Source organism: Scyliorhinus canicula, chromosome 14, assembly GCF_902713615.1.
Source record: "Scyliorhinus canicula chromosome 14, sScyCan1.1, whole genome shotgun sequence".
Taxonomy (NCBI): Eukaryota; Metazoa; Chordata; class Chondrichthyes; order Carcharhiniformes; family Scyliorhinidae; genus Scyliorhinus; species Scyliorhinus canicula.
This window is the reverse complement of record NC_052159.1, coordinates 65,806,626-65,831,431: the sequence shown is the minus strand read 5'-3', so window position 1 is coordinate 65,831,431 and position 24,806 is coordinate 65,806,626. Positions and strand designations below refer to the sequence as shown.

Here is a 24,806-nt window from a genome sequence, read left to right as displayed (position 1 = left end):
TATATTATATGATTGTAAATATTGCACAGTAAATCTGAAAAAATGCAAAGATGCTCACAGGAAGTCTGAAAAATAATGCAAGGAAACAATTTAAACATTTGCAATATATGGTTTATTACTCTATAAAGTAACTTAATTTCTTGAAAACCTGTTAGAAGACAACTGTCATGGGTGGTTAGAGGAAAGTGAGAGTGGGGGACCAAACAAAAAAACAGGGTTACATTTTTTAAAAAGTTGAACATCCTTCCACTGAGGGAAGATTGAAATTGCATGGTTGGGATTTTTAAAATATTAATTTACAGGATGTGAGTGTTGCTCGTTAACCCAGCATTTATTGCCCATCCCTAGTTGCCCTTCAGAAGGTGGTGGTGAGCTGCCTTTGTGAACCGCTGCAGTCCATGTGGTGTAGGTACACCTATTGTGCTATTCAGGATGGAATTCCAGGGTTTTGACCCAGTGACAGTGAAGGAATGACGATATATTTCCAAGGTGTTGTGACTTGGAGGGGAACTTCCAGGTGGTCGGGTTCCCATGTAGCTGCTGCCCTTGTCCTTCTAGATGGTGGGACATGTGTTTGGAAGGTGTTGTCTAAGGAACCTTGGTGAGTTACTGCAGTGCACCTTGTAGATGGTACACATGGTTGCCACTGTACACCGGTGGTGGAGGGTTTGAATATTTGTGGAAGAGGTAGCAAGCAAGCGGGCTGCTTTGTCCTGGATGATGTCGAGCGTTGTTGGAACTGCACTCATCTAGGCAAGTGGAGAACATTCCATTACACTCCAAATGGTGGACAGGCTATTTTTTTTTGGGGGGGGGGGGGGGGGGGGGGTGTCAGATGGGGAGCTACTTGCTGTAAGATTCCTAGCCTTTGACCTTCTCTGATAGCCACAGTATTAATATGGCTAGTCCAGTTCAGTTTTTGATCAACCTGGTTTTTGGTAACCCCCACGATGTTGATATCTGGGGCAGGTTGGGAAAATAAAATCTTTGGAAAAATATGGTGCTCGAGATTGAAAGAAATTCTCTACGATTTTTCATGCCACAAGAAAGGATAATTGCTTTGGTACTTAATAAAATTATTCAGAACTAATTTTTAAAATCAGTTAGATGATTAATTTCATTATTGCAGTATTGTGGAATCTAGCCGTGTACAATGTGGCTGCTATATTTGGGTACAATAATAGTGTGATTGATTCGCTGAATTGTACCTTATCTTCAAAACTTTTGCAATTCAGGGACTTTTGAATAATCAATTGTGATCAGCAATACATAACTAAAGTTAGAAGCAGCTTTTCTTGTTGTACAGTTAACTGAAACATGAAGTGTGGCTGATCTTTCAACACCATAGCCAAGGGATTTTAAGTATGTGTTTAGATATTAGCATGAGATATTCATTTGCTACTGGATTGGGTATTACCAGATGAATTTAATTTACAGATTTTAAAATTTGAAGATAATAGTCAGTCTGTGTAGAATGCAGAAAGGTATCTTATATGAGACAAGAGAAAGCATACCATTTCTATACGTAAATTATTTTTTTTAAAGTATCACAAGGCCTCAGAAAATAAATGTTGAAGTTGTAATTTAAATTTGTCTCTGGCATCCAACATATTCCACAATTCATTGTTTTTTCTTTGATGTGATGTGGGAGTCGCTGGCAAGCCCAACATTTGTTGTCCATTCCTATTTGCCTTTGAACTGAGTGACTTGCTTGCATTTCAGAAGCGATTAACAGCCAAACACACCGCTGTCATATGTAGGACCAGACCAGATAAGGAATGCAGATTTCACCTCCCTGAAGGACATTAACAAACCAGATGGGATTTTACGAAAATCAGTAATAGTTTCATGGTCAGGGTAGAGTCAGTAGCTTTCAATTATGATTTTATTAATTAAATTTAAATACCACCAACTGTCATGGTGGAATATTTGGATTTTGTTTATTGTCACGTGTACCAAGGTACAGTGAAAAGTATTTATTCAGATCATTAAGTACATGAAGAGAAAAGGAAATAAAAGAAAATACATAATAGGGCAACACAAGGTACACAATGTAACTACATAACACCGACATCGGGTGAAGCATACAAGGGTGTAGTGTTAATGAGGTCAGTCCATAAAAGGGTCATTTAGGAGTCTGGAAACAGCGGGGCAGAAGGTGTTTTTGAGTCTGTTCATGCATGTTCTCAAACTTTTGTATCTGCTGGAAGAAGGTGAAAGAGTGAGTAAGCCAGGTGGGAGGGGTCTTTGATTATGCTGCCCACTTTCCTCAGGCAGCGAGAGGTGCAGATGCAGTCAATGGATGGGAGGCAGGTTTGTGTGATTGACTGGGCTGTGTTCATGACTCTCTGACGTTTCTTGCGGTCTTGGACTGAGCAGTTGCCATACTAGGCTGTGATGCAGCCAGATAGGATGCTTTCTATGGTGCATCTGTAAAAGTTTGAGAGAGTTAATGTGGACATGCCTTAAGTCTCTTGAGGAAGTATAGGCACTGTTGTGCTTTCTTGGTGGTAGCATCAACGTGGGTGGACCAGGACAGATTTTGGAGTAGTGTACCCTTAGGAATTTGACACTGCTAATCATCTCCACCTCGGCCCCGTTGATGCTGACAGGGGATGTACAGTACTTTGCTTTCTGAAATCAATGACCAGCTCTTTAGTTTTGCTGGCATTGAGGGATAGATTATTGTCGCTGCACCACTGCACTAGGTTCTCAATCTCCCTCCTGTGTTCTGACTCGCCGTTATTCGAGATCCAGCCCACTATGGTCGTATCGTCAGCAAACATATAGATGGAGTTGGAACCAAATTTTGCCACGCAGTCGTGTGTGTACAGGGAGCATAGTAGGGGGCTAAGTACGCAGCCTTGCGTTGCCCCGGTATTGAGGACTATTATGGAGGAGGTGTTGTTGTTTACTCTTACTGATTGTGGTCTGTGAGTTAGAAAGTAGAGGGTCCAGTTGCAGAACGAGGAGCCACGTCCTAGGTTTTGGAGCTATGAAACCATGTCCCCAGAGGATTAGTCTGGGCTTCACAATTACTAGTCCAATGATGTTACCACTACACCACGGTCTACCCAAAAATAATATTAGAGAATTGAATTAGCGAAAATAAGAAACAGAATTAAGTAACTGGAGGCTTTGTAGCCACCAAGGCATGCTTACCTTATAAAGTGAGATGCAGCATTACACAGAAAAACAAAAAATTAATAGCTGGAAGACAAAGCAAAGAAACAAAAATAATAATTAGCAATGTATAGTTTGGCAAATTAATTTGGAATGCCTCATTGAAATAAATTTAGTTTTGTAGTTACTATCCTTTTTGATTCCATATTTCAAAAATAATGCAACAAAATAAGCAGCTCACCTACAGTTTACAAGAGTAAGTTATTTTCAGGCTGTTGTACGCAACAGCTCTCATCAATCATTAACTTTAGCAGCAAGTTCTTGAGTAACAAAGATCTATAGGATCCTAGGTTCAAACTCTAGTTTGTTTTGTCTTTGCCTTCAGCCAGCATGGAGAAGCAGGTCAAGCTCTTGTGCTGTATTTCTATCCAGTAGCTTTGGTGAAGCAATTGTTTGTAGAAGCAGAGTGAGGATTTCAGTCATTCAACTTTGATGCATCGCCCAATATTACAGTTTTCATTCACAAGTTTTGAAGATTAAATTATACCTAGAGCTCCAGAGTTAACTGACTATATCTAGCCTCTTCCCCCAAACAACAGTTCAATCAATTTCCTACATGTTAGTATTGGTTCTAACTTGGCAGTGACTTAAAATAAAAAACATTCATTTGACTTGTTGGTCTGGAGTGTGGAATTGGAAGCAATTCCACATTTATCCATCATTGAACAGAACTGTCCTCCCATTCCATTTAAATAACTTTATAACACTCCTGCATTTGAGTGTGGCAAAGTATCAGGTAGATATTGTCCTGTGTAAGCTCATGAGTCACTGCCTTTGCCATAAGGAAAGGCAATTTCAATTACCTGTTTAAAAAAAAAAAATTCTCTTCTGGGGATGAATTAAAATAAAAACATCCTTAATCCTAAAGCAATATAAACCAAATCCGCTTTACCAAAGAGTCATCGGACTCGAAATGTTAGCTCTTTTCTCTCCCTACAGATGCTGCCACACTTGCTGAGATTTTCCAGCATTTTCCCTTTCGTTTCAGATTCCAGCATCCACAGTAATTTGCTTTTAAACTAAATCCATACGCACAGTACTGTGGGATAGCAACAGTTATAATGCATTTTACCACACAAAGCAGAGACCATCTGTGGGATTCCCCTGTGGCAGGATCCTCCGCTTCGCCAGCAGTGTACCCACACCTGCGGGTTTCCCGACAGTGTTGGGGGGGGGGGTACAATGGGAAACCTCATTGGCCGCTACGTGAGCGGAGAATCCCACTGCCGGCGGGGATGCACCACGTCGGAAAACGTGAGAATCCCGACCCATATTTATCAAAGACAAAACAGATAAAATTCCAAGAAACTAAATTCTCAGAGCGTTTCTGAAACTTACATGATTGCAGAATAGGAGAGTCATTCAACTCATAACCAGTACCAGAAATAGTTAGACAATCCAGTTTTTCCTGTACTTTCCCTGATGTTTCATATTCTTTAATCATTTAAATCCAATTTCTTCTCAAATGATGGGATTAACTCTGCTGCAGTAGTTACCGGTGGCATTTCATTTTTTTTTAACATCTTAGGCACAAAGAAAATTTATACGGAAAATTTTCCAAGTTCATTTGTGCTGTGTTTTCCAGGGAGTTTCCCGCGGGTTTTGCTGGCGAGTTCCCCACTGCTAACAAATGACACTTTTCTGGGCCCTGGAGAGTTTCTCACCGGGTCAGTCCACACTTTGAATTTTTTTCAGCACTGGGGAGCTGAACTCAGAGATCAGGTCACCATTTTGAAAGGGTGCCCTGATCTTGAGATGAGCTCATAGGTCCTCCACACACCCCCACACATATGGGCACTACCCCCCCCTCCACCCAGTGAGGACATCCCGCTATGGGTTCTTTTGGGAGCCCACCCCTGCTCCAATGCCCCTCACCGCTGCGCCCTCCCCAACCTCCAGAGGACTCTACTTACCTGCCATGCACCTCCCACCAAACCTATGCCCCAGGCTCCTTTCATGGACATGTTCCCCCCCCACCCTTGGCAGTGGCACCCTTGCAGTGCTCCTACCAGCTTGGCAGTGCCAAGGTGCCCATGTACCAGGGGAGGGCCAGGGGGCCACCCTGACCACCCAGGGGTCATTGATTACCGGGGAGACTCCCCGAGTACCATGCCATCTGGTCCACATTTGTCTGAACCAATACTGAATGGCGCCGGCTGCTGCCTCGCAGGAGAGGCCGGTTAATCCCAGTAAGCAGGCCTTAGCAGGTTTAAACCCTACTTAGGCGTATGCTGTTTGGTAACGCCACTTTTGGGCGGGATTCCGATGCCTCTCGGGACTTGGGTATATCCCGCCAAGGCATAAAGGCCTGTCCCACAATCTACCGGCTAGACTGCGCTCTCGCTCGAGCGCAACACGGCCGGTAGACCACACCTATAAACTACCTTCATTCTACTTCTCATACTAAATTCCAAACTTGTGCTCTTTGTCACTGATTGAAATAGTTCTTCAATTATTAACAATACAAACCATTCATTTAAATTAAACACATATCTATTAGATTAATTCACCTTCACAGCTCTAGTGAATATAATACTAGTTTTTCCCATGTCTTGCATTAATCGATTCAGTGCTGTCACCCCACTGAATCTACATTTAACTATGGCTTCAATCTGCCAAGGTGCCCAAAGTGACAAAGTGAAAATAACAGAATTAACCACCATCTTGCATAAACTTTAGATTTGCCTTCTTGTTTTTGCATTCAGCATATCCAAAATGTCATTTGCCATTTATTTTAAAATCGTTTTTCTTCTGTCAATTTTGTTGTATCTGCTCTATTTTATTTCGGAAAATAGTTCTATTCTTTGTTCTCCTCCCTCAAAATGTACTACTTCATATTGATATTATTTTGCGTTATTCTGTGACTGGCGCAAACAATCATACAATCCATACAGTGCAGAAGGATGCCATTCGGCCCATCAAGTCATCACCGACCCTCTGCAAGAGCACTCCACCCAAACCCACTCCCCGCCCTAGCTCAAGAACCTTCAACCCAAACTACACATCTTTCGACAAAGGGCCAATTTAGTACAGCCAATTCACCTAACCTGCACATTTTTGTACTGTGGGAGGAAACCGGAGCACCCAGACAAAACCCATGCAGACACGGGAAGAATATATAAGCTCCACACAGTCACTCAAGGCCGGAATTGAACCCATGTCCCTGGCACTGAGAGGCAGCAGTGCTAAACACGGTGCCACCATGCTAATGGGACTCACTTTCTCTTACATACATTGTAAAACAGATTTGGCAGCATGTCTTAACACTGCAGAATATGTGCAAACTCTTGATCTTGCTCAAATTTAGTTCTTACAAACATAAACAATTAGTTTTTCTTCCCTATCATCTTGTCAAGCACACCTTGATTTTTCTTTCATTCCTCAATTACTTAAAATAAAAAAAAATGTTCTTTATTTTTATTCACTTCCTTTAAATCCCAAGCAGTATGCACCATCTGCTGCCAAAAATACCAGGTAGGAAACTATTACTATTTTTGCTGCAAATGTTGTTGGAAAAACATGTTTTTTAAAACATTCATTTTACATCAAGATTTACCTACTTTTTGCGGTCCTTGTCTTTCTTGAGATTCATTTGTGGTGCAGTCTGGAATGCCTGGCCCTGTAGCAATTCAGTTGCAGCCTTCCTCTTATTGAATACACTCATCTCTTCATCCAAGACACTTTTTTTTTCATCCAACTTCTTTCTTTCTTCCTGGTGCATTTTCTTTAAATGTTCAAATTTATCTTGCAACTGGCAAAAGGATTTTTAAAAAAATGGTCAATAAACTCAGGTTCCACAAGATGGCAGTAAATCCCAAAGACTTTCTCAGTACAGGGCCTTGCTTATAAAGTAGTTGTGGATAATTCATGTAAACCTTCCTGCGCACAATTTTAGGCCTCTCCACAGTTGTGCACACATGTCGGTCTTTTCCCGCTCTCCACTCTTATTTTTTTTTCATTAATTCAGTCTGCAGAGTTATTGTACCACACAAGTGATTAGTTTTCCTTCCTTAAAATGTTGTCAAGCATATCTTCATTTTTGTTTTCATTGCTCAATTATGTAAAATAAAAATTCAAGTTTGTTCCTTAATTATCAACCTCCTTTAAAACAAAAGAAGTATGCACCATCTCCTGCCAAAACAAAGGTGGGAACAAACTTGTTCCCAGGTGTTAGACTATGTTGCTTGCTACTCTAGATTTTAATTTTACTTCTCTGTTGGGAACAAACAATTTTGTTTAAATTAAGTCAAAAATTAAAAATGAATTTTCAAAAATAAACACACTTTAGATGCAAAATTCAGACCATTTAAGTTAACAATAAAGGCACAATTGCAATTATTCATCTGACAAAGCCTCTTGAATCAGCAATATCACTTTCTACTGCCAAAACAAAAGATTTACATTACAGCTCAACAGAATCATACTACAGTTGCACTTTCTCCCTGTGCCTGCGGGGATTTCCTCAGGGTGCTCCAGTTCCTCCCACAGGTCCAAAGGTGTGCAGGTTCGGTGGATTGGCCATAACAATTTGCCCCTTAACTGTCTAAAAAAGGTTAGGTGGGGTTACTGGGATATGATGGAGATGTGGGCTTAAGCAGGGTGCTCTTTCCAAGGGCCAGTGCAGACTCGATGGACCGAATGGCCTCTTTCTGCACTGTAAATTCTATGATTCTATGATTCAAATTAGATAATCACTGTAAGTATACACCAACTAGTACAATCAATTTAACCGCTACAACCCCGAGAAAAAGGTTAATAGTAATTTTATAAGCCCTGCATTTATTATATATATTGTGTTTACTTTCGTTTAAAAAAATTTAACGCTGGATTTAATTCTTGCGAATACAATCATACAACTATTTATTTACTATCCCCAGTATTCTTTGTTCACAAATGCAAGTACTTTAATAAGTATTAATATGCCAAACGTGTTCCCAATTAAGTGTAATCCATCCAGGTAAGGTTGCAGCAACTAATGCACATTCAACAAGACATGCAGGCAGGACCTCAAACAATTTCACAGTGTTTCCCTTTTCTAATGCTGTAATGCTGCAGGACCATTTCACTTGGTGCCATTTTGATAATTTGTTGAACAACTGGTCCACTGTTTATCATGAGGAATTATCTCACTCACTACACCAAATGAATCACAGAATCTTTTCAGTGCATACGGAGGTCATTCCAGCCCATGGCTCTCTGAAAGAGCTGTAGATTATTTAGGTTAGACATGTTCGAGATTTACACTTAAACCACAAAGATGCAATTTTCATCACTGATTGTTTTTTAATTCAATAGCTTTGAGGTGAAGTGCTTTATGAGACCATGTTTTCATTTTGTGGAGTTTAATTGCATTGAAGTTGTACCTTTTTGGACTGACAAAACTACATTACTAATTTGACAGTACATAGTTTTGTTAGGAAAATAAAGTCCCTTGCTATATATCTCCTCATCTTTCGTGGTAAACTTATTTCCTTTTAACTGAACTGCACGGTAAATAAGCGGAAATTTGCAGTTTTTTAATGAGAATTTGATAGGAGTGAATTTTCCACCCACATTGGTAGAAATTCCTTTACTGGTGGAAATTCAGTTCAGGTGAAATTCCAAATTTTGCCTGAACTTCTCCTATTCCACAGCAACTTAAAGAATGAACACCGAAAAAAGTCATCACATTTGTCTCACAATTAATTAATTAGGAGAATGATGCATAATGTAAAAGGACATCCACCTAGCAACACTCACCAGAACTGTTTAAATTAAATCGTGGTTACAGCATAATTTATTTAATACTGTTTGAAAACTGGCCCTACCCATTTGTTGCCATGCTAACAAAGTCTGTTTAAGTCAACTTTCGTAGTGTGCTGAACCTTGGTGCATGGTGGAGAAATACAGCAGTTTGTGTTGTTTATTAGCACTGCCTCATTTGCATTGAACTATCTGCTTCAATTACATCGAAACACCTCCAATATGTGCATAACACATTACCTACATTTTAAAGACCTAAGTATTTTTGTATGTATTATTAATTGTTTTTATTTAGATTTTGATAAGGAATTTGATATCTATCTTCAACTTATATGTTGTTGTGGCAGATCCTGCTGCCCCATGCCAGAGTACACTCCTCCCTAAATCCTTAATCTGTTTCCTAGTTCTCAATCAATTACTGTCCATCCTGGTTCTAAGCGTGTGCCTGCAGCAATGTTAGGTAAGGATTTCAAGAAATTCCTTTTGTGACGATGATCAGTTATATATGTCCAAGCCACGGTGGTGTAAGACTTGTAGGTGAAGGTGTTTCCACAATGTTGGAACTCATGGTCTTTGCAGAAAAGGTTGCACGGGAGGAAACTTGAATATAACCAAATTGTATCTAATTTGATAATTAGAAATATTCTATTTTTTTTTACAAATGCTATACTAATGCAGATGAAGTATCCCAACACAATGACAGAAGCAAAGTTTTTCAGAAATTGGACCAATTGTAAAACTCCACAGTGTTTGTCAAGCCCCTTTCAACTGTTTTGGTAACAAGTCAATGCAATTTACTTAATCAACTAGCTTTGTTACTTGGGTATTATACTGCATTTGTGTATAATATGTAGGATGAGAGTTTGTGCAAGCTCATATATTATGGAAAGCAAGTCTTTCAGTACCTCCCTCTCTGCCTCCTTTAACTGAGACTCTTTTTCTTTGACTCGCATCACAAACATTTGCCTCATTTCTTCTTCCTTTCTCTGAAGTTCACCAAGAAACTCGTTCCTCTTTGCTTCATATGTTTCTTGAAGGCTGGAAGAAAAGTATTATTAATTATTCAAAAAAAAAAACCCTGGGAATATAGATGTCAAAGTTATACAAACATGCAGATTTGAAAATTTCAAACCTCAAGATTATTCCATTAACTAAAGACTTATCACAAATCACAACCATTCAATTGTGAAATTAAATAACCAATAGGATTGGCTATTTCTGTAGTTACTACACCAAGAAAAAATATTTTCTGCAATAAGATTGATTTTCATTTGGTAACTGACTGGCTTTAGGAAGTTAGGATCAGCATTGCATTTTGAGAGTTTGCCACACACAAACAAGTTAAAAAAAAACTTTTGCCTTAAAAGTGGCAATTAACAGAATCAAAGACAAATAGTATAAATGCTAGTTACAAGCAAAATCATAGTTTAAAAACATGCACACACCCTCACTAGTTAAACTGTCAGTAAAGTATATTATAAATGACCTTTATTAGTGTCACAGGTAGGTTTCACTGCAATGAAGCTACTGTGAAAATTCTATCTATCTTCAATTTATATGTTGTGTGGCAGATCCTACTGCACCCATGCCAGAGTAACGCCCTATATATTTAATCTGCTCCTAGCTCTCAATAAATTACTGCCCATCCTGGTTGTAAATGTGCGCCCACAGCAATGTTAGGTAAGGATTTCAAGATATTCCTTTTGGTGACGATGATCAGTGATAAGTGGGCCACCAGAGAGGTGAAGGCCAGGACATGGGCCTCCCCCACCCACCCCCCCCCCCCCCCCCCCCCCAGATCTTCCGATACCCCAAATATTGCCAGTTCTGGAGTCGGAGTTACCCTGCCTTCCAGGACTTCTGACATAACTTTGCAATCCCTGCCAGAATCCCCTCAACTTCTGACACACTCAGAACATATGTACATGGTTCGCATGGGCTACCCGCACACTGCCCACATCTGTCCACCCACCTCCTCAAAAGAACCTGCCCATCCAGGACACTTGTGGACTACCTTGAACTGGATCAAGCCAGGACTGGCACATGACAAAGGTGAATTGATCCTCTTTGAAGCTTTTCCCCACAGTTCAATTTCCAGCTCTCCTCCCAGCTCCTCTTCACCTCTCTGATAGAGGCCCCTTCCCATTCCATCAACCTCCTTGTATATCTCTGAAAGCATCCCCTCCCCAACCCCTGTTTTTGACATCACCTTGTCCTGAAGTGCACTCAGGGGGAGGCAAGGAAGCTTGGAACCTGCCTCCGTACAAAAGTCCCGTATCTGTAGGTACCGAAACCCATTCCACCCGGTACTCAAACTCCTCCTCTAATGACTCCAGGCTCAGGAACCCTCCTGAATGAAGTGATCCCCAAATCTCTCAATTCCTGCCCTCTGTCATCTCTTAAAGCCCCCATCCAGCAACCCCCCCCCCAAACCGGGCAAACCGGTGGTTGTCACAAATCGGTGACCACACTGACGCCCCCTCTAATCTCATGTACTGCCTCATTTGCCCCACACCCTCAGCGCTGCCACCACCACCGGCGAGAATGGCAGAGGCGCCGTTTGTAAAGCCTCCAAATTCGTACTCTTGCAGGATGCCACTTCTACATGCTCCCAAACCGATCCCTACCCCACTACCCACTTCCTGACCATTGATATGTTGGCCACCCAGTAATAGTGAAGCGCGGGAGGGCCAAGCCCTCCTCTCTGTGACCCCGTTCCAGGACTGCCTTCTTTAATTTTGGGATTTTACCCAGCTACACAAAACTCAATATCGCCGCATTCATTTTCCTGAAAAAAGCCATTGGGACAAATATCGGAAGACATTGAAAAAAGGACCGTCACCTTCACAGTCTGGACCCTCCCCGCAGCGTAAGCGGGAGCATGTCCCATCTGCGGAAATCCCTTTCATTTGATCAACCGCTTTGCCCAGATTTAACTTATGAAGCTGCCCCCAATCCTTAGCCACTTGCATCCCCAGATATCTAAAACACCTCTCAGCCATTTTAAAAGGCAACTCCTTCAGTCTCCTTTCCTGCCCCCGTGCCTGGATCACGAACATCTCGCTCTTTCCCATATTTAACGTGTAACCTGAAAATTGCCCAAATTCTCCTAGTATCGCCATGATTTGGCCACCCCCCCCACCGTCTCTGTGACATGGAGCAGCAAGTCGTCCGCATAGAGCAAAACCCTGTGCTCCACCCCCCCCCCCACTTGATTCATACCCTCCTCCCCGACCTGGGGGTTCCGACTCATACAATCGACTATAGAATTCACGGATCATGTCGTTAACCGCCCCTGGGTCCATCACTACCTTCCCCCTCATATCCTTTATTTTCCCTATTTCTCTCACCGCCTCCTGCTTCTTCAGCTGATGTGCCAGCACCTGCTAGCCTTTTCCCATTTTCATATATTGCCCCTTTTACCCTCCTCAGCTGTCCTCTCTGCCTTACCTGTGGAAAGGAGTCCAAATTCCATTTGTAGTCTCTGGCGCTTCTTTAGGAGCTCCTCAGTTGGAGACCGCATATCTCCTGTCCATCTGTAAGAGTTCTCCTACCAACCTGTCCAGCTCCGCCCGTTCAGTCTTCTACCCCTGGGCCCGAATCGAAATACATTTCCCTCAAATAACCACCTTCAATGCCTCCCACACCACCCCAGCCGCGGTCTCTCCAGTATAGTTGTTCTTTACATACTCCCGAATGGCCTTCCTCACAGATCCTGTCTGCCACTAACAGCCCTGCATCTAATCTCCACTGCGGGTGCTGGGACTTTCCTGTGCTTATCCGCAGGTCGATCCAATCTGGCGCATGGTCTGACACCACAATTGCTGAGTACTCAGTGTCCTCCACCCCCGCAAACAGTGTTTTATCCAGTATGCCTTGTGCACAGGAGAGTAGAAGGAATACTCCGCTGCTGCCTTGGCCTCTCGAATCTCCATGGATCAACCCCTCCCATGTGCTCCATGAACCCTCGCATTTCTTTCGCCATTGCTGATACATTCCCTGGCCTAGAACTCGACCGGTCCATCCTTGGAACTAGGACAGTGTTGAAGTCACCCCCATAACCAACCGGGGCGAGTCAAGGGCCGGGATCTTTCTCAGCACCTTCCTGACAAACGCGACATCATCCCAGTTTGGGACATAGATGTTTACCAACACCACTGCCATTGCCTCCAGTTTCCTGCTAACCATAATAAATTTGTCTCCCAGGTCTGCCTCTATCTTCCCTACCTCAAATGCCTCCCTTTTGTTAATCAGGATGGCCACCCCCTTGTTTTAAAGTCTAGTCCCAACTGGAATACCTGCCTGACCCATCCCTTCTTCAGTCTAACTTCAAGTATGTCTCCTGTAGCATGGCCACGTCTGCTTTTAGCTGTCTCAAGTTGCGAACACAAGGGCCCTTTTGACCGCCCATTCAGTCCACAAACATTCCACGTAACCAGTCTGGTCGGGTGGGGGGGGGGGGGGGGGGGGGGGGGGGGCTCCTGCCACCCTTCCCTCTCGATCAGCAATGATCTTTCCAGGCCAGTCCTTAGCCCACATCCCGCACCTCCCCTGGCCCGCCCCTCGGCAGCCACCACCATCTGGTCTCCATCTCCAACCTCCTAAAAGTCCCCTAGTCGTCAAGTCCCCTCCCACCCACCCTACTCCATCTCTCTTCAGCTCTCCCCGCAATTTGCTCCCGTGAACTAGCTCTCCCAGCTAGCCTAGCAGCTCTCACCCCCGGCACCTAGCATCCTACCAACTGCTGGATACTCTCACCGCCCCCCACCCCCTCACATAAGTTGTCAAAACAATAGAAACAAACACAAAGCAAACAAACAATCCCCCAAGGTCCTGGAACAAAGGCCCACCCCTCCTCCCTTTACAAAATCTTATCAGTCCATCACCTTACAGAGCCAAAAACAGATTTAGCAAAAAACATTTTTTTCATGCAAAAACTCAAAACATCTTCTCTTTTTTCCTTCCCCCCCTAGAACATTGCACTTTAAAAACTCTTTTACCGTACCTCGGTACATACAGCAGCAGGTCAATCAGAGATATCCTTCTTTTCCCGATCCCCGTTACAGTTAAAAGGCTGAAATTTTTAAAATATAAAACAACACAAAAACTTTTAACTTCGCCCACTACCATCTAGATTTTAAAGTCATTATGTCTCGAGCAGATTATTGTCCTTCATGAAAACCGCCACTTCTTCCGGCGAGCCAAAATATAGTTCCTGGTTCTAATACGTCACCCAAAAACAGGCCAGGTAGCGCAATCCAAATTTTATTCCCTTTGCATACAGGGCTGCCTTAACCTTATTAAAACTTGCCCTCCTCTTTGCGGGTTCTGCTCCGAGTCTTGATACAACTGGATCTCAGAATCTTCCCGCATGAACCGTCCGTTTCGTCTGCCTGGCCCACCTCATAATGTGTTCCTTGTCCAGGAACCGATGCAGCCTCACCACCATCGCCCTCGGGGGCTCACTCCCCTGGGGCTTACGCACGAGTACCATGTGAACTCAGTCCAACGAATGCATCTATCCCGAGCATTTTCTCCAGCATCTTCCCCACATACGCACCGGCATCCAATCCATCCTTTCCCTCTGGCAAACCGATGAACAGGATATTCTACCTGCAAGAGCGATTCTCCAGGTCCTCCCCCTTCTCCAACAGTTGTTTCTGCCGATCCTGTAGGATATTAATTTCCATTGCCATCGCAGTGGACTGCTCCTCTTGTTCCGCCGCCAGCTCCTGCAACTTTTGAATCACCTGCCCCTGAGTCGTCACTTTCTCCTCCACCCGGTCGACCACCTCCTTAATAGAGGCCACCGCCCGGGTCAGGTCCTCCGCACACTCCTTTCGATGCCGGCGAACTTCTCATCCAAGTATTTAACCCATTGATCCGTCGTCCATTGAGCTGGCGTGGTCGAGCTTTGCTTCTCTGCCATTGCATACACCAAATTCTGAGCTTCACTCCCAACCAACTTTTGATTTCTTCTTTTACGATTGTTTCTTGCGCAGCTCCATAAACTAGGGGTCAACCTTCTCTCCTCTCACTTTTATCCACTTATGTTGAAAAATTCCCACAGAAATCCTGCTTAAAAGACCACTAAGAGCAGGGAGCTGCTAAATACGTGACCGTTCACCTCATGGTCGCCACCGGAAGTCAATGAGTTTGAAACTTGTCTGTGTGGCACAATATCAAAATTATTGATCCACTGCTGATCCTAACGTCCTAAATCCAGTCAGTTACCAAATGAAAACCAAACTCATTGCAGAAAATGTTTTTCTCAGAATAATAATTACAGAAATAATGTTGCCAATGGTGAAAATAAAAAATCCTTGGGGTAACCGGAGTCAATGTAGTCAACTTGATGCGTGTAATTGAGAAAAATTAGCAAACTAGATAAAATGATTTGGCTTTCCTTGTTGTCAACATTGGCTGTACAAGCCTTCTCTTACAGAAACATAAAATTCATTTTTGAATCCATTATTCCCCACTAGAGACGAAATAACCCCTGATGTAATCTTCAGATAAAACAAAAATGCTTATTAAATCAATATTGTCTTACAGAAATTGCGACTAGCTACAGGTCCGGCCACACTTCATTTTTGCTACAGGTCCGGCCACACTTCATTTTTGCTACAGGTCCGGCCACACTTCATTTTTGCGACATGCCCCAAGTTTAGTAAAAGACACCTTGCATGCGTTGACACAATGTTGACAAAATGCACTTCTTGTGTATTTATTTAAAACATCCGTCACCCGTCAATTATCAAGAAATAATTAAACATAAAAAAATGTGTATACTGTTGTTTGTTGTACTTATTGAGCAACAAATATACAAGATATTTAATCACTTATGCATACACCATGTCAATCATAACATGACATATTACTTCCTATGATAGCAAGTTGCACAGGTTTTGCCTCAATCATAGCTCGTGGGTTTAAGCCCTATTCTATGACTTTTCAGTGAATAATCTTGGTTCATGATGCAACAGTACTGCACCTGCAGTGTCAGAAGTGTCATCTTTCAAATGAGGTGTCCCTTCTGCCCTCTCAAGTGGCAGTATCTCAAAAAAGACAACAGCCTTGGCTCAGTGATAGCTTTCCCAGAGGCTGTGGATTCAAGCCCCACTTCAGAACTTTTGAGCCCATCAGACTGATGCCTAACTGCAGTGGAGGGAGCACGACAAAGAAGTGGCAATTTTCAAACGAGACATGAAATCAAGTTCCCAACAGCCAAACGAAAGATGAAATCAAAGCCCCATCTGCCCTTGGGTGCATGCAAAGATCCCTCAATGCAAATTTAGGTAGGGCTGGGGACCTTTACTGGTGTCTTGGCTAATGCTTGTCCGTCAACCAGTATCACGAAAACAAATAACCCATCATCTCTTTCTGCCTTCAGTTTCAGTTTGCTGTGCATCAATTGGGTACTATTTTTCTCTATGTTGCAACAGTGAATACGTTTTAAAAGTACTTAATTGGTTAAAAAGCACTTTGGGATGCCCTGAGGGCATGAAAACCCTACTGCCTTTTCTTTTAAGAGTAGAGGATATTTCCCTCAACATCCTGGCCAATATTTATCCCATAGTCTACATAATTAAAACTGCTTAATTTGTCATTTATCATTTTGCTGTTTGGGAGATATTACTGAGCGCAATCTAGCTTTCAAATTCCCCTGCATTAGAATAGTAACTACTTTACAAAAGTAACTAATTAGCTGATGAGTACTATCGGATGTCCTTGGGCACTATAAAAATATAAATTCTCTCTTCACTTCCATTAGGCCGAAGAAAGTTAAAGAGGAGAACTAATGGACGTTTTAATATTATGAAGAGTTTTGGAGAGAGAGAGAATGGAGCAAGACTTCCATCGTGACCTCTTTTTTGGTTCCTCGTTCGTTGGGTTTGACCCCTTGATCCCGTATCTGCATTTTTGTCTCCTTAGATTGTCCCAGCACAAGTAACCCCGCCTCCTCCACAAGCCAGCTTTCTTGTTTTTGCTTTCGCTGGTTCTTCCATGAACAGATTCTGCTCTTACCTTTATGTCAATATCAGTACTTTAGCCCTTAATGTTTCCATTAACACATCCTTTGTCTTGTGCCCATGATATCTTTGTCAATCTCCCCTTAGTTCCAACCTATCCCCGACCTTCTATTGGGCCCCACCTCCTCCACCCCATTTCCAACGATATAACCAGTGGCATTTCCACCCCTCTTTTGTTCTGAAGAAGTCATATGGACTTGAAATGTTACCCGTTCCCCGCTCCACAGATGCTGCCCGATCTGCTGAATTTATCCAGCATTTTCCGTTTTTATTTAAGACTTCCATCTGGTTTGGCAGTGATGAGGATCATCAACATGAAATTCACAGTTAGGGAGGAGGAGGCTGGGGGATATCTTTACACATAAAGTGATAACGCAGGGACCAATACACCTTTTAAGACAATCGCTGAATATTCTAAGCAGAGGAAGATAGAAGACTATTTTGTACCTGACTGGCTTGTTATTTGGATCTGTGTCTTTGAATCCCATCTCTTCTAACTTGCAGCGACGATACAGCTCATAATGCCGTGTGTGTGTCTGTTCTCTCAAGTCTTCCATGTTGACACAAACAAGCATCTCTCGCAGCTTCACAAAGTCGCTGTGGTTTTCATTTTCAACTGAAACAAATTTGAACAACACTCAATTTTATTTTATTTATGTCTTGAAAATAACTGTACATTTGTGAGCACAAAATTCAAAATTTAGATACCCTTAAATTCCAAAAAAAATGCCATTGCCATGCCAAAGATTAGACTTAAGTGTACAAAGAAGGTGGTAGCATCATTGAAATTGTCAAATGTTAGAAGCCATTAGTGACTCAAATGACAAGCCACACTGATCAATTAATAGGCAATTATTCCTAAACCAAGCAGATATTATTGCCCCATCAGTTTACTCTTTGATATCAGTAAAGTGATGGAACACTCAAGAGCTGACTTCCAGACCAACCAGATCTATTCCTGGAGAGGTGCCTCCCTGATTGCCCGCCGTAGAATCCTGTTCGGCTGGCGGTCAGCAGCAACACCCAAAGCTGCAGACTGGCTGTCCGACCTCTCAGAATCTCTCCAAATGGAGAAAATCAAATTCGCCATCCGAGGGTCAGACGGCGGCTTCCACAGAACGTGGGAGCCATTCACCCAATTGTTCCGGGACCTGTTTGTGGCAACGAACAAGCAGAAGAATAGCCAGGTAGCCAAGGATCAGGGGAAAGCAGCCGAGGCGGGAGAGGGAGGGATAGACCGGGAGGGTGGGGGTAGCAGCTAAACCTAAGAGAAAAGAAAGGCGAACCACAGGAGAAGGGGGGGGAAGAGGGAGGAGACAGGGAACAATAGAGAGGAACCAGAAGAGGGGGGAGTCAATGGAATGAAAGCCAGGAGGGCACAGGAAACAATAACAAACTTGGCATCCGCAGGAGCAGAGAACAAGGAAAATCAGGGCGAATGTCGGGATGAACGGCTGAAGCAGAGGTGATCGTGAGACGACAACAGCAGCGAAAACTGTCTGGGAGAAGCAACGACAACACCAACACCAGATCCATTTGCGTATTGCCCTCTGTAATAGTTCTGTATTTGTTTCCCCAGTGCCGAAATGTATATGTACCCCCCCCCCCCCCACCAGTTCCCCCTCCCCCACAAACAGATGCCTACTTATGTGGTAAAAACAATACTGCCATTGTAGAGCTGCTGATGTTGAGCTAGCACATAATACCCTACCATTATTTTATTCTAACTTTTTTTTGTTGTGTTGTGTTTAGTTTTGGTGCGTGTTCCCTTCTCTTCGACGTGTATCTATGTATTCTATTTTGTGTACATAACGGTAAATATACTTTATTCAAAAAATCCAAAAAAAAAAACATTTATATATAAGAGCTGACTTCCAGCACTGGGGATATCCTTGCGACAATAGGACAAGTGTGCGAATCGAGGAGGGTACCTGAGCGCGGCTGAGTGCAGAGTGAGACTTTCCAGCACAACTAGCTAGGTGGACAGCACTCTTGAGAGAAGACAGGATACGCAAGGATTGGGGAGGTTTGGGGGATTTGAGGGTCCCTGGGTGGAAACCCAAACTGATTGTTGGTCTCTCTCCTTCTCCAATTCCTGACACATATAACAATATGGCTGGTACTGTCCGTCTCGCAGAGGCTTTCCTGTCAGTGCTAGTGGCAGCCGAGGCAAGCAGATGTTGGAGAAGGCTGCAGCAACGTTGACAAAAGTTGGAGGTATCTCCCTATATACAGGGTGCCGCTGCACATCCTGAAGATCCGGCCACCCATCAGGCCGAGGAGAAATCCAGAGGGGACACAGTGGCAGGCCATGGTGTACAGGCACCGTTGGTCTTTCAAGGAGATATGAGACAGCATGTGCCATAGGAGACTCCATCACAACAAAGAGACTTGGCACCCCGTGGAGGCCAACAACACCCGCACCCAGTAGCCACGAAGGTCACCACAGCCCTGAACTTCTATGCAACCAGTTCATTCCAGGGCTCAAGTGGAGATTGGTGTAGCATTTCCCAAGCTACAGCCCACAAGTGCATCAGACGCTAACAATTTTGAACGGGACCATGCCCACCAAGATGCCCAGACTGCAGGATTCTCTGCCATCGCCAGGATGCCCCAGGTCCAGGGGGCAATAGATGGTACATGCCACCTTGCACGCACTAGAGAATTAGGGAGTGCCCTTCATTAACATGAAGGTGTTCCACCCTCTGAATGTTCAACTCGTGTGCGACTACCCCCTTCGAATCATGCACGTGTGTGCACTCTTCTCAGGGAGTGTGCATGACAGCTACATTCTGGGTCACTCGAAGATCTCCAGCATCTTCATGGACCACTCCAGGGTGACAGATTGGCCCTTGGGGTATAAGGGGTACCCACTGAGGTCCTGGCTGATGCCGACAGTTCGCAAGCTGCAAATTGATACAAAACCTGATATAATGAAGCTCATGCTGCCACCCGTGCTGCCACAGGGTGGTGCATTGGTCTGCTCAAAATGCGTTTCCGATTGCTGGACCGCTCTGGTGGTGCACTGCAGTACATCCCCCAGAGGGTCTCCTGCTTTGTGGTGGTCTGCTGTGCCAGCCACAAATTGGCAAAGCAATGGGGCGCCATGCTGGAGGAGGAGGGAAATGCTGCCTCGTCCGAGGAGGAGGCAGACCAGGAGATGGAGGACGAACCCGGGGAGGAACCGCAGGATGGAGGACAAGCGCCGAAAAGGGTCCGGCATGACCGGAGGATTATGGAGGCTCTCATTCTCACCCCATTCTCATAGGACAATACTTCGTCCGTCAGCTCACACCCTCCTCCAACCCCTCTTTTCCCACCAACCTCCACTCACACCCATTTCCCTCCTTCCTCCCCACCTCCATTCCCCAACCCTCCCATCAGCCCCCGCCACCCGAGTACCCTGTTCCACCCTCCAAGGGTGTGCATAACATCACCCCAAGGTCATGAGCCTGTTTTGGCACTGTCAGCGGCTCAATGTAGCTCGCCATGAGGTTAGCTCTAGTGCTCCTCAGTTTATACCAAAATTTGACTGTTTTTCTGATTACAGGGTGCTCACACCCATCATCTGAATAGGGTCTGCACGGTGGAGTTTGATCTTGCATTACTGTGCGCGGGTGGTGCAGAAACAGAGGGTAACAGGTGGGAGTGCAGGCACGCCCCCCCCCCCCCCCCCCCCCCCCCACCATGGCCCTCTCCCGCTTATTATGGCTATCTTCTGTGGTGACAGAAGGGAGGGCATTGTGAGTACTGCATCTGGTCATGAAGGGGCTATCTTGATGGGTGTCAGTGGGTTCTGAGGAGTGAGCACAAAGATCTGATACAGGGAGGGTGCGAGGTGTCAGCCAGTGATTGGTTTCGTTCAGACAATGGATGGCTAAAATTGAGTTATTGAAAGGTTGGCTGCACTTGATGTTGATAAGTCTCTGGGTCTGGATCAGATGCACCCGAGGACACCGTGGGAAGTAAGAATGGAAACTGTGGAGGCTCAAGCATAACCTTCCGATCCTCTTCAGATGCAAGGTGGTGCCAGAGGACTTGTGAATTGCAAATGTTACACCGTGGTTAAACCAAAAAGTGCAAGGGGATGCCAGCAACTGTGGACCACTCAGTTTAACCTTGGCAGGGGGAACGATTTTAGTTTTGTCCCGGATTATTATTTCTAACAGTTGTTTGGACATGTGCAAATTAAGGAAAGCCAGCATGGGTATAATGGAAAAATCACACTTTGCTAACTGATGTATGAGGGTAATTTGGTTGATGTGGTGTACGTGGACTTCCAAAATTACCACATAATAGATTTGTCAGCGAGGTTGAAGCGCATGGAATATAGTTTCATTGCACATTGAAGTTTCTTTAAATATTTTCCATTACTTACCACCATTCGGTAAGCACGGTAGCACAAGTGAGGGCAGCACGGTAGCACAAATGATTACCACTGTGGCTTCACAGGGCCAGGGTCCCAGGTTTGATTCCCTGCTGGGTCACTGAGCAGAGTCTGCATTCTCCCCGTGTCTGCGTGGGTTTCATCCGGGTTCTCCGGTGTCCTCTCACAGTCCAAAGACATGCAGGTTAGGTGGATTGGCCATGCTAAATTGCCCTTAGTGACCAAAAAAGGTTAGGAGGGGTTATTGGGTTACGGGGATAGGCTGGAAGTGAGGGGTTAAGTGGGTCGGTGCAGACTCGATGTGCCGAATGGCCTCTTCCTGCACTATGTTCTATTTTCTCTACATTTTAGCTCATTTACTCAATTAGCCTTAATCATCCCTCCCCTGGTAAAACAAAGCCAATTACATAATTTAGCTGTGATGAATGTAGGAATTACAGATATATACTGTATTACAGGTATTTGGTGCAGTAAGGGTTGAAAGGGCTGAGTTAGGGAAGAACGGTGGCGCAGTGGGTTAGCCCTGCAGCCTCACAGTGCCGAGGTCCCAGGTTCGATCCCGGCCCTGGGTCACTGTCTGTGTGGAGTTTGGACATTCTCCCCGTGTTTGCTTGGGTTTCGCCCCCACAACCCAAAGATGTGGGGCGGAATTCTCTGCTCCCGGGAAAAATTGGGAGGGCCGTCGTGAACTCGGCCAAGTTTCACGACGGCCTCGGAGGCCGCTCCTCGCCCCCTATTCTCCCCTCCCGGCGGGGCTAGGAGCGGCGCTCCGTAAGTCTCGGCCGCGGGGGCGTCACGCCGAGAATGATGCGGCTGGTGCGCCTAATGAAGTCAGCTGCGCATGCGCAGGTTGGCCGGCTCCAACCCGCGCATGACGTCACGACGCTGGCAGCTCGAACCCGCGTATGCGCGGTGGCCGTCTTTCCCCTCAGCCGCCCCGCAAGACGTGGCGGCTTCATCTTGCGGGGCGGTGGAGGGGAAATAGCGCGTCCGATTGAGACGCCGGCCCGACGATCGGTGGGCACCGATCGCGGGCCTGTCCCCTCCCGAGCACAGTCGTGATGCTCTTTCCCCTGTACTCCCCCCACAAGCCCCAAACGGGCATATCTCACCCGTTTCATGACGGCAGCGAGCAGGTGTGGTTGCCGCCGTCGTGAAACGGTCGCGAACGACAGGCCGCTCGGACCATCCAGGTCGGAGAATCGGCGTTCGCTGTGAAAAACGGCGAGTGCTGATTCCTCCGAGGAGGGGGGGGGGGGGAGAAGAATCGCGGGGGGCGCCAGGAGGCGTGAATTTTGTCGGGGGGCCCTCCCGCGATTCTACCACGCCACGTGGGGAGCGGAGAATCGCGTCCGTGGAGGCGAAGTGGATTGGCACGCTAATTTTCCCTTAATTGGAAAAAACGAGTTGGGTATTCTGGCGATAGTTCGATTTCAGCTGGAGATAATGTAATTACTGGGAGAAGCCAAAGTATCAGGCAGTTTGCAGAAAAGCATTGTTAGCAAAATTTGAGATGGAGGTGTGAGCAGAAATCAAGCATCTCAGTTCAGTTCAGTTAAAAGATATGGCTGTAGCTAGATTACAGTATCTTTCCAAGTAGTTCAGAAGAGTGTAATTAGAAAGTTAGCTGAAACAAGCTGAAGCAGCTTCTGAAGAAATACTGTCAGAGTTTCTGCATGAATCCCGCCCCCGCCGGCTGCCGAATTCTCCAGCGCCGTAGATTTGGCAGGGGCGGGAATTGCGCCGCGCCGGTCGGCGGCCGTTGGCAGTGGCCCACCCAGCGATTCTTCAGCCTGCAATGGGCCAAGTGGCCACCCGTTTTTTGCCGGTCCTGCCGGCGTAAATTAGACTAGGTCCTTACCGCCGGGACCTGGCGGCGCGGGGGATCTGGCCCCGGGAGGTTCCCCCACTGTGGCCTGGCCCACGATCAGGGTTCACCGATCTGCGGGCAGGCCTGCGCCGTGGGGGCACTCTATTCTTCCGCGTCGGCTGCTATTCCTCCACGATGGCCGACGCGGGGATGAATCTCTCCGCCCACCCCGCGCACATGCACCAGCACACGCTGGCGCTCCCGCGCATGCGCGAAAACACGCGCCACCCGGCTGGGACCCTTCAGCGCCGGTTGCCGTGGCACCAAGCCCCTTCTCCGCCAGCCGCCGCAAACCACTCCGGCGCCGGCCTGGCCCCTGAAGGTGCAGAGGATTCCGCACCTTTGGGGCGGCCCGATGCTGGAGTGGTTCACGCCACTCCTTCCCGCCGGATTTGCCCGCCCCGCCGATTCCCGCCCCCGATCTTTTCTTTAAAACAGTGTCAAAAGTATCTCCCCTTCTCAAAGAACATTTCTATAAAGCAGGTGTTCCTGAAGATTAACTGTATTTTAACAGTGGATTGAGAGCAGAGACTTTTTTATTGCTTGAGTGGCAATAAAAGATAGCAGTTAAGGGTTACTGTATTCACTGTATTAATTAGCATTAGTTAAGTGGTAATTGTAAGCTATTTTCTGGTGTGATGTTAAAGATATTTTAATACCGTGTTAGTAATAAAATTTGTTTTAATATACCATATCCCTATTTTTCGTAAAATCACTCCTTGCGAGAGATATCCTTTCCTCACAGTTCTACAAAATTAAAATAATACATTGGGGTTGCTGTCCCATATCTTAGACACCGTTGGGGTCTGGTCGAGGATTGTAATAAGTTTAAGATTCCCGTTTGGGACTGGAGAATGTGCTCACTTAATATGGAATTAATTGTATAATGATTGCTTATTTTTGTTCTGGAGGATATTTTCATGCAAGATTACTAATTAAACCCATATCACCACACAATACTAGATGTAAAAAAAGCCTATCCTTAGTTGATTCCACAACACAATCTCCAAGAAACTCTAAGGAAATAATTCTACAAACTCATCGGCCAAACTATGCTAATTTGATTTGTTCAGTCTAGAAGATGATTAAAAAGGCTCTATAATTATTAAATTGCCTTTGCTACAAGTTGCAGTTATTTCCTATTTAACGTTGTCCAATGACTGGGGCGGCATGATGGTGCAGTGGTTAGTACTGCTGCCCCACGGTGCCGAGGACCTGGGTTCGATCTCGACCCCGAGACACTGTCCGTGTGGAGTTTACACATTCTCCCCATGTCTGCGTGGGTCTCGCCCCAAAACCCAAAGATGTGCAGGGTAGGTGGATTGACCACGCTAAATTGCCCCTTAATTGGGGAAAAAAAAAAGAATTGGGTACTTTAAATACATTTTTCAAAACTCTGTCCAATTATATAACTACTTGTTAGCAGGCCTACAAACTACTTCCAAAGATTTTTTCATAGAATTTACAGTGCAGGCGGCCATTCGGCCCATCGAGTCTGCACCGGCTCTTGGATTTCTGTCTCTTATTATAATAACCACTAATATAGATTCTACTTCATGATCTTAAGCGTAGTAGTCTTTTCTTACTGCTG

The 24,806-nt window shown here is 45.0% G+C and overlaps 1 protein-coding gene across 3 annotated transcripts in view; it reads right to left on the bottom strand.

Annotated features, from left to right (window-relative positions):
* Positions 1–24,806, bottom strand: part of sept10 (septin 10) — a 100,295-nt gene that overhangs the window by 2,840 nt on the left and 72,649 nt on the right. Inside the window, exons 7-10 of one of the 3 annotated variants that reach the window (XM_038818982.1) lie at positions 17,406–17,574; positions 9,831–9,963; positions 6,740–6,934; positions 3,163–3,210 (exon numbers count right to left, since the gene is read on the bottom strand). In XM_038818982.1, coding sequence (XP_038674910.1) covers positions 6,740–6,934; positions 9,831–9,963; positions 17,406–17,574 — 497 coding nt within the window. In that variant the 3' untranslated portion in view covers positions 3,163–3,210. The remainder of the gene's footprint in view (positions 1–3,162; positions 3,211–6,739; positions 6,935–9,830; positions 9,964–17,405; positions 17,575–24,806) is intronic. The other 2 variants (XM_038818981.1, XM_038818980.1) reach the window with 2 other exon arrangements.